Here is a 15179-nt window from a genome sequence, read left to right as displayed (position 1 = left end):
AAAAAAATAAAATACTTTATTAATTAAAAAAAGAAAGAGGGTGATCATAATGAATGTCTTCAAATATTTGAAAAAAAAAATGGCATTCTGAAAAGGCATCACATTTGTTTTGCTTGGCCCCAGACAATTTACAGGCAAGCAGATTTGGTTTTAATATGAGGTCTGGAGTCAAACACGGAGATTTGCCCCCAAATGGAGATAATGAGCTTCTCTAGGAGATCATGGATGCCCTATTAGTACAGCTGTCCATTTAAAAGCTGAATGAGCTCTGATGAGGGATTCTATACAGAGGCTTTAGGCCAAAGGCAGGGATTGGACTACAGGAGCATTAAGATCCCTTTGCCTATAACATTTATGGATTCTACACTGTAAATGAAGTGGGTTTTTTTAAAGAATCAAAGAATGGAAGGAAAAAGGGAGGGCAGGAGGGAGGGAGGGAGGGAGGAAATTCATGGCTTAAGAGCTTAGATGATCCTCTTTCAACACAAACATGTGTTTGAGGGGGAAAACTTTTTATGAAATTTGTGAGGAAAATGATATCAAGATGAAAGGAAGTTTTTTCTTTTTTAGTCTCATTTTCTGTCTTATTTTGGTATAAATATTTTAAATTTTGGTAATACATTTTCCTTTGGTCCCATGATGAAAGAGAATAGGGCTATTTCAGTATACAAACACAAACAGAATATGCCCATTCCTTAATCCGTTCTGTTCTTTAAGAACTCTTAGGCTAATGCTTTTTAGCAGACATAAGAAAATCACAAGTCATTGAAAAACAGAATTTTAGTGTTGAAAGGGACCTTGGCAGCTGTGTAGTCTAAACCATGCACAAAATCCCTACCACGACACCACCCAAGTAATGCTCATGCAGCCCTTGCTTGGAAACTTCCCAAAATGGGGCATGGCAGCCCGTCTCCTGGCTGGATAGTTTTTTTGGATAGTTCCCGTGGGTAGTTTGCTGCTGCTGCTCTCATCATCACTGCTCTTCTTTTCTCCTCAGTGTCCAGGATAAAATGGCTTCTGTGTAAATCCTTGTCCCCACTGATTTCACATGACAACCCTTCAAACATTTGAAGACAGCTGTCATGTCCAAATCCCCTCCCAACTCCAGTCATCTTTTCTCTAGGCTAACCACCACCCATCCTTTCAATAAATCCTCATACAGCATGGACTCAGGGCCCCTTATTATCCTGGTGGTCCTGCTCTGGACACATTAGGCCGTCAAGGCCCTCCCCACTGACATACACAGAATGGAAGAAAACAGCAGTTAGGTAGTGCCACAAGACACAGAGTGCCAGGCCTGGAATTAGGAAGACTCATCATCCCGAGTTCAAAGTTGGCCTCAGACACTTCCTAGCTGTGTGATCCTGACCAAGTCACTTCATCCTGTTTGCCTCAGTTTGCTCATCTGTAAAATGAGCTGGAGAAGGCAATGGCAACCACCCCAGCATCTTTGCCATGAAAATTCCAAGTGGAGTCACAGAGAGTCAGTCAGGACTAAAAGTGACGGAAGGACAGCAGAAACTCCGGATAAAGTCGGATCAGGACAGTGCCGAGTAGCCATTCCTTCCCCATTTACCAGAAGCTGGGCGTCTTTATTAACCCAGACCAAGTTTGCTTTACCAATTTTGGCTGCACCATCACATGGCATAGTCATATTGGTCTTGAAGGTCACTAAGCCCCAGATCATCTTCAATAACTTGATTTTTCTCTTAAAATAGGAGGAGCCGGAATACTCTTTATCCTTTCTTTGGACTCTGAATTCCATTCTCCCCAAGGTGAGGGTCCTGCTGCTCTGTTTCTGGTTCTACTTGCGAATCTCTAAGTTTCAGTGACCAGTCCTCAGTTTTCATCATTTCTGGACCAACAGGCAGTTACTCATTTGGGGTCCAGGCTAGAATAGCAATCGTCTTCCCTGTCCCTTCCCCTTTTTGAAGAACTAGTGCATTCAAGTAAGCCGAGGCTCTTTTTCTTTTACCAAAATATTCTGACCCTCTTTTATAGCCTGGGGAATGATGAATGATTCCAGATAGGAAAACTAGATACTTCCCTACTATTCGTGTCAGGTTGAAATATGGCCATATGCACACTTCTGACTGTGCCTTAGCAGGGAGTTGCCAACCACTACAACTGGCCTTTTGGATTTCAGCCCATCTCACCCTTGACATAACATGAAAGTCTTCCCTCTTCCCTCCTGGAATCTTTTGCTTCCTTCAAGACTAGGCTCAAGTGACACCTTCCGGCATCATTTCCTGGTGACCCCAGGAGCAAGTGCCTTCCCCTCTGTGGTGACATTTATCTAGTTTGCATTTGTTTTAAATATATCTCCAAACATTTGGGTTTTCTCCCTTATGACAATGTAAGCTCCTTGAGAGGGAGGGCTGTTTTTTTGTTCTATCTTTGTACCTCCCAAACTCAGCTTGTTACCTTCTACATTGTGGGCACTTGGTAAAACGTTGGTGAGTTGGCTGCCTGATTGATAGGTGGCATCTCTCCTCATAGCATCAGTCATTCCTCATCAACATTTCTCAGAGCACTACAAGCTCTTTCTTCTTCAAGGGTCTAGCCTTCCCCCCTACAGGAACATCTTTCTCATTTAGCAGCTCAACAACTTTTCTGCCTCTCTTCTCTAGCTCTTCTGTGCCATTTTCTTCTCTTCTTTGACCTTCTGAAAAAGGCTCAAAAAAAAAGTTCCCCTGATTCTTCAGAGCCTTTTTCCATTTTATTTTCCCTTATAAGCACTTCCACTTTCTCAAGGGGTACTTCATTCTCTTTGAAAATCTAGAGAGTTGTGAGACATTCCCCCAGTCCTCTCACCTCCTTTAATGGCGACCCTAATCTGCATTTTTTTGCATGTGTATCTACCACGTTTCAATGGTAGAAATAAAAAGAGCCCACTCCGCAAGTTATTAGAAGATCTCCAATTGTTCTCCATACTTGTTGGAACCACACTCTTTGGTGATGCTTTTTTGTGCTGATAGCTCTTGTAAGCCGCGTGGTGAGGTGCCTGCTTCCATTTTCTATCCCCATTGAGCCCTGCCTGGGGAGTATAGACAGGAAGCTATATTTACATATTCTAGGAGTTAGCAAGGGAAGAAGATCAGAATATAATAGCATCCCTTTTAGAAGGCACCCTAAAGACAAAGGAGTCCAGTCCTCTCCAATTACTACTGAGGAAATGGGAGTCTTAGTGACTTGCCTAAATTTGTAGAAAGTGTTTGAGACCAGATTTGAGTCTGGGCTCTTCTGATGCTGAGCATAGGCCTCTAACTCCTCCACCATACCAGTCCTAGGCTGATTAAGCTTATCCTTTGAGATCCATTAGTAAAAGAAACTGATAAGACTCAGAGAGACAGAATCTCATTCAGCATAAAGGGAGAAACAAAGTTTGCTGGTGGGCTTCCTCAGTGAATTCTCCATCACTGGAGGTCTTCGAAAGAAAGCTGATGAATTTTTGTGGCTCTCTAAGTATGAAGGTGAATTGCATGACAACTTTGGGGATTGGGGACTTTTCAGAGCTTCCTGCCCTGCCCACTCCCTACCAAATCAACAGGCTACGTATTACAGAGGTGTCTAAAGTCTCAGAGCTCTGCTTCTGCTATTAAAGGCAAAGAACACTTAAAAGAATCCAGGGGTTCTAAGAGACACAAGTAAGCCAAAGAACACGGGGAGGGAAGCCTGTGGTATTGGAGACCAAATGAGAAAATAGATTTGAAAGCACTTTTAAAACTCTAAAGTATCCAAACAAGGGGCAACTGATAGTTTTATTGATAATAGGAGTATCCTCTTGTTCTCATCTTTGATAGGGGAAGGAGAAGGGAATGGAACGAGCACACATTAAGTACCTTCCATGTACAGGGCAGGTAAGTGTCTCAGTGAATAGAATCCTGGGCCTGGAGTCAGGAAGACCTGAGTTCAAATCCAGCCTCAGACACTTACTAGCTGTATGGTCCTGGGCAAGAAATCACTTAACCTCTATTTACTTTAGGTCCTCATCTGTAAAAGGGGACATGGAGAAAGAAATGGCAAACCACTCCAGAATATTTATGTAGAGAACCCCATGGGTTTTGTCACATAGAGTCATACATGATGGAATGACAACAACAAAATGTACCCAGCACTGCACTGAGCTCTTTACAGATATTCACCCACTGGATCCTCACAACAGCCCTTGGAGGGAGGGATTGTCATGATCCCCATTTCACAGATGAACAAAATGATGCAGATGTGAAGGGTCTTTTCCAGGCTCTGAGGCTGGATGGGACCGGGCATAGGCTTCCTGACTCCAGGCTCAGTGCTCCATGCGCTATGACACCCCTCACTGCCTCGACCAGGAGCGTTCAGCAAAACCAGTACTGGGAAAAGTCCCTGTGCTGTCTTTGTTCTTTAACTGGGGGCTGTCACCCAGATGGGTGAAATTACTGTTTTTGTAAATACAATAATAAGTGTTTGGGCCTGACAGCTCATCACCTAGCTATCGCTTATTTACAGGGTCTTTGGGATGATATTGTTAGCAGAGAGGCCAGTGGGGATGCTGTCCACCTGGTCCTTTTCCCATGTGGCTTAATTACAGTGACTGAAAGGTTTTATGGCCTTAAACAATCAGGGGCTGCTCCTTCCTCTTTGCCCCCTTTTTCCTCATCATCTTTGGCTGCATTCTACTGGTGACACAGGATTCTGTAAGGGAAGGGACCACGGACACTCCTCCCTCTGAGGCCACGCTCACCTTCTCTCCCCTGCAGAAATGGAGCCTCCCTCAGCTTCTCATTCGTTCTTTCCCATCCTCGGTGCAGGGAGTAGAGGCCCCAACAATGAGAAAAAAAGGCCACAGGAACCTGGGAGCTGAGATCTAGGCTGGAATTTATAGGCAGCCAACTAACATCAATGCCTGGAGGAGGAAGGAAGGCTCTTCAGCAATGACTATTATGGCTAAAGCCCAGGAAGAGAGCCATCTGGCAGTCTTGTTGCATTGAGACATGAACTTATTAGGATCAACAATGCGTAGGAACTGAGGTCAGTTTTGAGCCTACGACCTCAGAAACCAAGATGGCATTGGAAGAGTCTGCCCGGGAAGCATGGTGGGAAATAGGTATACATTGGTTCTTGCTTTATCTGTGAAGTAAATATCTCTGTAAAAGCTGATCAATGATAAGTGGTTAAATGTTATTGGGGTCAGTGAGTCACTAAACATTTATGAAGCACCTACTATATACCAGCCCTGTACTTAGCACTGGAGACACAAAAAGAGGAAAAGGACAGTCCTTGCCTTCAAGAAGCTCACAACTGGGCTGCTAGCTTTTGCCCCTAACAAATGGGGGAGACCCTGATCTCAGGATAGTAGAGAGAAGCAATGACCCCTGTGAACCCTGAGAGGCCACTGGATAGTGGCCTCAGGCGGCTCTTGTTCTGCTTGTATAAGAATCTGTATGAAAGCAGCGTGGCTCGGTTTCCAGTTGTTTCCTTATAAAATCACAAACTCAATGAGGGGAGAGATTTTTTTCTTATCTAGACTGTGTGTCCTCTTAATGATAACCACTAAATATGTTTCTTGTGAAATGAGGCACTTAAATGGTGTAGTGGATAGAGCAAATGAACTGGACTCAGGAAGGCCTGAGTTCAAACCTCGCTTGACACACCATCTGTGTGACAGTTCACCTCCATCAGCTTCAGTTTCTTCGGTGGTGAAACAAATCGCAGGTGCCCTAAAATATCTGAGGACATTTCTGCTCTCCACTGCCATCGGCTCAAGCCCCCAGCTGTAGCCCACCTTGATCACCTAACTTACAGGGATATTCTCTTTAGGGATCAATGAGATTGAATATGTCTACTATATATAAATTTAGCTATGATTAAAGGGCAAGGTCTGGCCTAATTTTTTTCCCTTCTGTGTGTGTGTGTGTGTGTGTGTGTGTGTGTGTGTGTGTGTGTGAACTGGGGTTAAGTGACTTGCCCAGGGTCACACAGCTAGTAAGTGTCAAGCGTCTGAGGCCAGATTTGAATTCAGGTCCTCCTGACTCCAGGGCCAGTGCTCTCTCTACTTCACCACCTAGCTGCCCCCGGCCTAATTTTTAACAATTAAACTCTAGGCATCCTGAGAGCAGGACTGTCTTTTGCCTTTCTTTGTATGCTTAGTCCTTAGCCCAGTGCCTGGAACAGAATAGGTGTGAAATAAGCTGACAAGTTATAGGATGGTGTTGGTTCTTTGAGAATTTTGGGATGGATCATTAGACAAAAGACTTCCCAACAGTCAGAGCTCAAATGGGCTCAGAGCAATCAGCCATACAAGACTACCTTTCTTTTCTTTTTTGGCAGGCTTTACTATAATGATATATAAGGAAAATGCCCTTAATGAAGGCTCGTTAGATTTAATAAAACACTCGACAGTGTCCGTAGTATTCTTGGAGGACAGGATCAAGAGAGATGGATTGGAGGAAAGTACAGCTGGTTGTGTTGGGAACTGTCTGACTCACTTAACCCAAAGGGTGCTGATTAATGGACTCATCTCACGTGGTACAGACATCTCTTTTGGCATGCCCATAAGGCCCTGCCCATGTCCATGTTCTGTTACACATCCCTCATCTGGTGACTTCAGTGAAGACATCAGCACAATACTTAGCAGATTGGTGTAGAGTATATAGCTAAGAGGGGAAGCTCATATGTTTAATGCCAGTAAAAAGATCCAAAAATGTTTCAAGAGTCTGAATTAGAGTTCAGACTTGCTAAGATAAAATTTGCTAAGGATAAACACCAAAGTGGCTAAGGAAGATAGATAACTGAATTGTTTTTAAAAAATCTAATACAACAATATAGAATCATGTGGAAAGAGTTAGAAAGAAGTCCATGCAAAAATAAGTCTTGGGATTTATTGACAAGGAAGTATCAAGCATTTGTTTCCCAACTCCTACATACCAAATACTGATAGAGTAACAGGAATCAGGCACTAAACAAAAGGCAACATAATCTCACTTACAGAGAGAGGCGATTGTTCTGTTGTACTCAGCCCTAGTCAGATGACATCTGAAGTACTGAGTTCAGATCTTGCTGTCGCATTTAGAAAGAGCATGGGCATACTGAAAGATGACCAGAGGTAGATGACGGGAAATGAAGGGGTCTCAAAACCATGCCAGAGAACTAAGTTGAGACATTGGAAACACTCAGCCCAGAGAAGAGAGAGCCATGGGAAGCGCGATCCCTATCATTCAATATCTGACTCGTGGCCATGTGGAATTTGGATACATTTATTTTGCTTGAACCCACTGAAAGGGACTGGGAACAGCAGGCGGAAGCTACAGTGAGACACATTTTGCTGTAACATAAGGAAGAAATTCCATATAATCAGAGCTGTCTGAAAGGAATAATCTTGGCAATGAAAAAAATGACACACGAAGCCGGGCAATGAAAAGTAGTAAATTGCAATGGTTTGACTTCTGTTTAAAAAGTCGATGTTCTTTACCCAATCACAGCACTTAATGTCCAGCCTCTGAGCAAATTGGAAGGCCCATGGGCCTCTTCTGCCTGCCTAGACCTTGTCTGCTTTTAGGGGTCAGTTGCCCCTTTTTCTGCCAGAAACCTTTGCCAGACTACTTATCTACATGCATATGTGCACTCACTCAGGCATACACCCCCCCACACACACACACACACGCAAGCACACACAGAACCATACACTGTCTTTCCTTCATTTCCTCTGATGGATACTTTATTATCTGCACCACACCAAATGGCACTTGATTGAATGTTTTCTTGTATTGTTCTACAATGATTGCAAATGTGTACGTCATGTCTCTTGGAGTGATTAGAAGCTGTCTATGGGCAAGGACCAAGGCTTAAGCATCACAGTGCCTAAAAGTGTGAAGTCCACAGCAGGCCCTCAAAATACAGTGCTGAGTTGAGTTGGATGGGTCAGTGTGTCCGATTTTGTAGATGAAAGCTGACCGTGAAACTCAGATATAACAGAAGCATTGCGTCTGCTCTAAGAGCCTCGGTTAAATTGAAAAGCCAGAATTAACAGTTGATATGAAGGCACAATAACCAACATGTTCATAAAACAGAGCCAAGCCACTAATCCTAAAGCACTTTTCACTTTAATAGAGCTCGACACCACGCTGCACTAGAAGGGACTATGGAAGACGACTGGCACAGGATGTGCTGGATGCGGTGACAGGGAGTGAAGGAAGGTACTAAGGACAAATGAGCCGAGGAGCACTGAAGCCCAGTTTCACACAAATGAAGAGAAACTGTGGATTTCTGGGAAATAAGAGCATCAGATTGACCAACGCCGTTGGGGATGATCAGTTTGAGTAGCTCGAGAAGTAACTTGACCTGGCAACTGTGGCTGTAGCTGCAAAACAAAGGATGGATAGGATTCATATTTACAGACTGTCCAAAGAACTGCTCGTCATGTGTTAGTTTTTTAAGCTACTGAAATGAATTGTAACGTCATTACCACATTATTGTCTAATACAAAAGATAAAAAAGGTCAAAGCCCATGATAATGAATAGCATGGTTACACAATGTTCACTATAATGAGAGTATGTCTGCCCATGGCTTCAAGTCATCTCACTGATATTATAAAACTGCTCTTCCAAAAATGGTTACTTTCTTTAAAATTATTGGTCCCTCGATATGGTGTAGATATAATAAGGGATTGTAAGTCTGCAATATCTGTGAGTATCTCCGGAATAGAGAGCACAGCACAGGCATGATTTGAGAAGGAATACATGGAAATAGATGACATTCATGATCCAGAGGATTTTACATTCTAGCTAGGGAAATACAATGTATCACAATGTAAAGAAAGACTCATTGGAGCCGATGACAGTAAATCTAGGTTCACATCTTATCTGTGATACCTGTGATGTCTGTGTCCTTGGGCAATTTGAATTATTAAGGTGGGGAGTCCGTTTACTAATTAGTGAAATGAGGGGCTTTTGACTAAAGGCCCACCACCAAGATTTCATTCTGCTTGAAATCCTATGAAAATGAAACTAAAGACCATTATGAGAGACTGGCTTTGCTGAAAACTGCTATCTTGGATTGGATGCAAATGCTATGGATGGAAGGGTGGTGTCTGGTTAGAAAGATCGACCTGTCAAACATGTTTGCACATAAGTCTGAAAAGACTCCTGCCATCTCCGAGCTGGGCACGGTCCTCTTTAGTCCAGAGGACTGAAGCTGGAGATGGGCAGCAGCACTTCCCCCACTTCCTATCTATGTGACAGAGGGCGATGTCATCTCTCAAACCTTCAGATTCTTCATCTATAAAATGGGAAGCTAGGGGCAGCTAGGTGGCACAGTGGATAAAGCACCGGCTCTGGATTCAGGAAACCTGAGTTCAAATCCGGCCTCAGACACTTGACACTTACTAGCTGTGTGACCCTGGGCAAGTCACTTAACCCCCATTTCCCCTGAAAAAAAAAAGGAAGCTAAACTCCTTCAGTGCAGTATCTTCCTCATAGAGCTGCGGTGAGGTTCGAGTGAAATAATGAGTGGAAGGGTGGTTTGCCTAACTTTAAAGAGCAATGGAAAGAGCACTTTTATTATTCTTATTGGAGGAACTCATGATTTCTGTTGTAGATTTCCTCACTCACAGCGAGTAGCAACAGACAAGTGATCGGTCCTGAAAGGTCTGAGGATGGGCAGGTATAACAGAAAAATGGGATGGGGCTTGTTTGGGACTACTATGTCCATTCTAAAGGCCATTCCAACTCCCAGTAGAGAAACAGAAACAGATGTCTAATTTGGATGCCCATAAAAGGACTTTGCAAAATGTGGGTGATTAGTAAATGTTTGTGGAGTTAAACTACAGCTAAGGAAGTGTTCATCCACATTTCTTCTTACTTTGAACTCCCAGAAATCAGCTCTTCTACCATCCCACAAATTTGCAAATCTTTCTGGTGTCCCAATGTAAGAAAGTAAGAATGCAGCAAGGAGTATACAAAAAAGTTCAAAATTAATATACCATGTGATCTAACTGACATTATCAATGAGTTTTCAATTGTCTGGACTAAAAGTCACTAGAATATGAGGAAGAACGTTAAATATTTTTAAGTTCCAGTTTTTGGAGACATTCATTGCTTTCCCAAGCCATCTCAGGAATTGGCCCCAAAGTCTTGCAATAGACTTCAACTCAAATTTCCCAGTGTAAAACTCCCAAATGAAGATTTCCCACAATCACCTTGCTCTCAGGTGAAGTAGGCTTTTCTTCTTCAGTCTCACTATCTGACTTGTCATCTTCCTTTGTCATACTTTTTCCCTCATTTTTCTTTGGTAGCTTAATAGTTACTTTTTCAGGCAAAACAAATTTCCTTGGTAAGCCTTTAAGGTAAGGTTTTGTCCTAAAAAAGAAAAAATAATAATTGTCATTTAATTTTCTGGAAGTTAAAAAACTCCAAATTTCTTATAGCATCTTGTGACGATAAGTTAATTTATATCACTCTAAGTTTTACATATTACCTCATTTGTTCCTCATAACAACACTCTGCAAACATGTGTTAATATTAATCCCAATTGTATAGATGAAGAAGACCAATAATTTGCTCAAGGTGATGTAGTCCTCATCTGAGGGAGGATAGGAACCAAAATATTGGTGACTTTCAGTTGAGAAATTTATTCAGCTGACACAATGCTGTCCCTCTAGCCTTTCCTCTATGCATCTTTTAAGAAAAAATGTATGTATTTATATGTTTATAAATTTCTGATGGTTGGAATATCTTTTTCTCCTCATTCAACTGTGTGCTACTTGAGAGCAGGTTATATAACTTTTTTGAGTCCCCAGTGTCCATCTGTATTTCACTCATTGAGTGGACCATGAATAAATATTTGTTGAGTGATGTTTTTGTCAGTCAATAAATATTTTATTAAGCACAAAATATGTTCCAGGCACTGTGCTAAGCATTGGGACACAAAAAAGAGGTAAAAGAGAGTCGCTACGCTCAAGGAGCACATGATCTAATGGGAGAGAAAAGAAACAACCAAATATATGCAAAGAAAGCTACATATATATATATATATATATATATATATATATATATATACATACACACACATATATATGTACGTACACACACACACACACACACACACACACACACATATATATATATATATATGACACCTAGGAGATACTTAACATATAGAAGGCATTGCAATGAAGAGGAATTGGGAAAGACTTCCTGTTGAAGATGGAATTTTAGTTGGGCCTCAAAGGAAATTAGTAGGGAGCTAGTTGCCATAGTGTATAGAGTTCGTGGCCTGAAATCAGGAAGACTTGAATTGAAATCTAACCTTGGATATTTATTAGCTCTGTGACCCCAAGCAAGTAACTTCATCCTGTCTGCCTCAATTTCCTCCTCTGTCAAATGAGCTGCAAATCACTCCAGTGTCTCTGTGAAGAAAACCCTAAATAGGGTCACAAGGAGTTGGCATAACTACAAAATGACTTAACAGCAACAAAAGAAGTCAGCTGCAGAGAGGAGGAGGGAGAGGATTCCAGGCATGGGGGTCAGTAAGAGAAAAGGTCAAGAACTGAGAGGTGGAGGGTCTTGTTCCTGGAAGAGCAGGGAAGGTGTGGTATCAGTGGACCACAGAGTACATGTCAGGGAGTAAACAGTAAGAAGACTGGAAGGACAGGACAAGCCAGGTTGTGAAGAGCTTTGAATGACAAGCAGAGAGTTTTGTACTTGATCGATCCTAGAGGAAATAGGGAGTCACTGGCACTTACTGAGATGGGAGGGCTTGGGGGTCAAGAAGTTCGGATTTGAAACTTAGGATGGTCACCTTGGTGGCTCAGTGAAGACTGGACATCTTGGGATGTTAACTTTAAATTATAAGACTTCACATTTTTTGTTCATCTTTGGAATTTTTCCCACTTTTGTATAATGTGATGACACTTTCGCTGGTATTTTTAATATAACTAAATTCTATCTTCCATAGGCATTTGTGACTTTTTCTTTATAATTTCCTAATTTAATATTTATGTGCCCACAAAGTTAACAGAGAGGAATTTTCCTCACTGGGGTTCTTTCTACTTTAGGAATATTTCTTGCTCCCTAAACAGTAGTGCCTCACACAACACTCCATTCAACAAGCTCTAGGTGAGCGTGTGTTCTGCTGCATAGATTTTGTTGAATACTGGGGATACAAATACAAAATGAAATAGTCCCTGTCTTTAATAAGTTTACACATTAACAAATGATGTGTCTGTAGCAAGCATATACAAAATAATACAAGACAACTTGGCCAGGAAGTCAATGAGCAGTGATGGGATCAGGGAAGGGTTCATGTACAAAATGGCACTAGCAGGACCAGGAGAACAGTGTACATGGTAAGAGCAACATTGCATCATGATCAATTATGATAGACTTAGCTCCTCTCAGCAATACAATGATCCAAGATAATGCCAAAAGACTCATGATGGAAAATGCTCTCCAAAGCCAAAAAAAAAAAAAAAGAACTGTGGAATTTGAATGCAGATTGAAGCATAGTGTTTCTACTTTTGTTGTTGTTTTTTCTATTTTGAGGTTTTTCCCTTTTGTTCTGATTCGTCTTTCACAACATAACTAATATAGAAATATGTTTAATGTGATTGTACATATATAACATATTTCAGATTGCTTTCTGTCTTATATAGGGGGAAAAGAGGAGGGAAGGGAGTGAGGAGAAAAATTCGGGACTCAAAATCTTATAAAAACAAATGTTGTGGGGCAGCTAGGTGGTACAGTGGATAGAACACCAGCCCTGGAAGTCAGAAGGACCTGGGTTCAAATCCAGCCTCAGACACTTAACACTTACTAGCTGTGTGACCCTGGGCAAGTCACTTAACCCCAATTGCTTCACCCCCCCAAAAAAACCCCACAAATGTTGAAAACTATTTTTACATATAACTGGAAAAAATAATATACTTTTAAGATTAAAAAAAGAAAGAAAATGGCTCTAGACCAGAGTGTTAAAAGAACCAAAGAGTTGCTAACTGGTCCAGATAAGAAGGCTGTTTATTCTAGGCTTGGACACAGCTTCTGCAAAGAATGATGGTGGAGTGTTATATCTGAGGAGCATGTGTTCTGATAGTTTTGCCTCTCATTTTTTGTCTAGCCCCTCCCACATTCTTTAGACACCCATCTGGAATGCTGATTAATGCAATGTTTGTATTTCTTATTTGATGAGGGAGAGATCTCTTAGTGCTGGTTCTCCAGCCTGAGGGTAGGCATGAGGGGAAAAGAATATAAAGGATACCCCAGACTATGACTGGGCTCAGCATGGTGTAGGAATAGGTTTCTGTCATGCATTCCAAGCTCTCTGACATAAGAAGTGGCAACCGCCCAGCCTCTGGTTATAACAAAGTAGGAAAAGAATATTTCCAGGGGCTTAAAGATAGTCAGGTAGTGGGGACTATCCAGAAGCAGGGGAGTTAGAATTCCCCTAAATCTCAGGCCAAGCTGGGGTAAGGGAACACAAAGGTCTCTAGCACAATTGGGTAGGGCAGCTTCCTATGGCTTTGGCTCAAGAGAATGATGAAGTCTTCTCATCTCTAGACAGAAGGAAGGAAGAGCAAAGCAGTTTGAAGCTGGAAATTGGTTTGGAGATACAGAAACTTTAAGAACAGGGGAAAGGATAGTGGGAACCCCTGGGGCTCTAGTGTAGCCTGAGAGAGGGAAGGTGGAGCAAGAAAACGTCCCGGTCTTGGACTCGTGTGGAGACGGGGTAGTGCCTGTGCTATAAGGGCTGTCCATTTAGGTGGGAAGCTGGACAGACTTCCCAGAATGCTTGCATTGGGGACAGAAGGAGCAGGAATTTCCCTTGACTGAAGAAGTATTCTAGAAATGGACAACTTTAACAGCGCCAGCATGGAAAGTGGTGGATGACCCAACTGGAAATGCATTCCCTCCTTACCTTCACCTCTTAGAAACATTTCTTTTCCACCAAAAACTCTAATTACAAGTTCCCTTCTATATGAAACCTTTCGTGATTCCTCTAGATGCTAGTACCTTCTTCCCACACCTGCCAAACAACAGGTATTTATTTTTGATTTACTTACATTTTGGCTTGCTCACAGCATATAAGACCCTTCCTAAAAGGTTGCATCATTTTTGTCTTTTCATCCCTGACTCTTGTCATATATTAGGTGCTCAACAAATGATCAACTTTTTAGGCCACCAGAATAAGAAGAGATGAGGGAGGGGGGATCCTAATCATGTGGCCAAGATCCTAGAAGACATGTGATAGCAGACAGGATCAAAGGCACCTGCAGAGGGGTTGGAGTCATCAGAAACTGGAGAAAAGGATGGGGGAGGAGGAGGTGAGGTAAAGGAGTTCTGAAATATCCAATTGGGAAGGAAGGGTTCACAATGGATGGCTTCCGTATTCTTAGTAAATTGTGAAGTAATATTCTCTGGTGGTGAGGCTGGTCCTTGGGTAGTGTAAGGACATGTTTGGAATGGTCACTGTAGGAATGAAATCAACCAAGAAAAACTAATTGATGTTTAGCTGAGTTGAAATTAAGAATTAGATAAGATAAATGTGTTCCATGCTTGTTGTAATCCCAGCACCCAACATGGCAGCCAGATGGTGGGCATTTGATGAACATTTGTTGATGCATTGATTGGTTGACTGAAGTGGACCCAGTCAGCAGGGTTTTATGACCTCTTTCAATAGCATCCAGAAGCAAGCCAAGAGAAGCAGACAAGACAGATAATGAGAGTAACCCAGTTTTGTGGTTTGGCAAGACAGGAGCAGCAACAGGGCAAAAACAATGTCAAGATGAGCTCATTTCTTTTTTTCTCTTTTTTTCCCTTTTTTCACTTAATAGTATTTTATTTTTTCCCAAACACATGTAAAGATAGTTTTAAACATTCATTTTATAAGATTTTGTGTTCAAAATTTTCCTTCCTCCCCTCCTCCCCCTTCCCCAAGACAATATGCAATCTGACATAGCTTATACAGTACAATTATATTAAACATATTTCCATATTAGTCCTGTTGCAAAATAAAAATAATAACAAAAGTAAAAACCATGAGAAAGAAAGAAAAAACAAAACAAAAAAGTGAAAATAGTATGCCTCTATCTGCATTCAGACTCCATAAGTTCTTTATCTGTATGTGGAGAGCATTTTCCATAATAAGTCTTTTGGAATTTTCTTAGATCATTGTATTGCTGAGAGGAACTTAGTCCATCATAGTTGAT

General features: G+C 41.7%; 1 protein-coding gene across 1 annotated transcript in view; it reads right to left on the bottom strand.

Annotated features, from left to right (window-relative positions):
- The window catches only part of LRRIQ3 (leucine rich repeats and IQ motif containing 3), a 152029-nt gene that overhangs the window by 49101 nt on the left and 87749 nt on the right, over window positions 1-15179 (bottom strand). The window contains exon 8 of the mRNA XM_044001169.1: window positions 10176-10335. Within this exon, the coding sequence (XP_043857104.1) occupies window positions 10176-10335 (160 nt within the window). The remainder of the gene's footprint in view (window positions 1-10175; window positions 10336-15179) is intronic.

The sequence above is a fragment of the Dromiciops gliroides genome, chromosome 4 (assembly GCF_019393635.1).
Source record: "Dromiciops gliroides isolate mDroGli1 chromosome 4, mDroGli1.pri, whole genome shotgun sequence".
In the NCBI taxonomy this organism is placed as follows: domain Eukaryota; kingdom Metazoa; phylum Chordata; class Mammalia; order Microbiotheria; family Microbiotheriidae; genus Dromiciops; species Dromiciops gliroides.
This window is presented reverse-complemented; position numbering and strand designations above follow the sequence as displayed.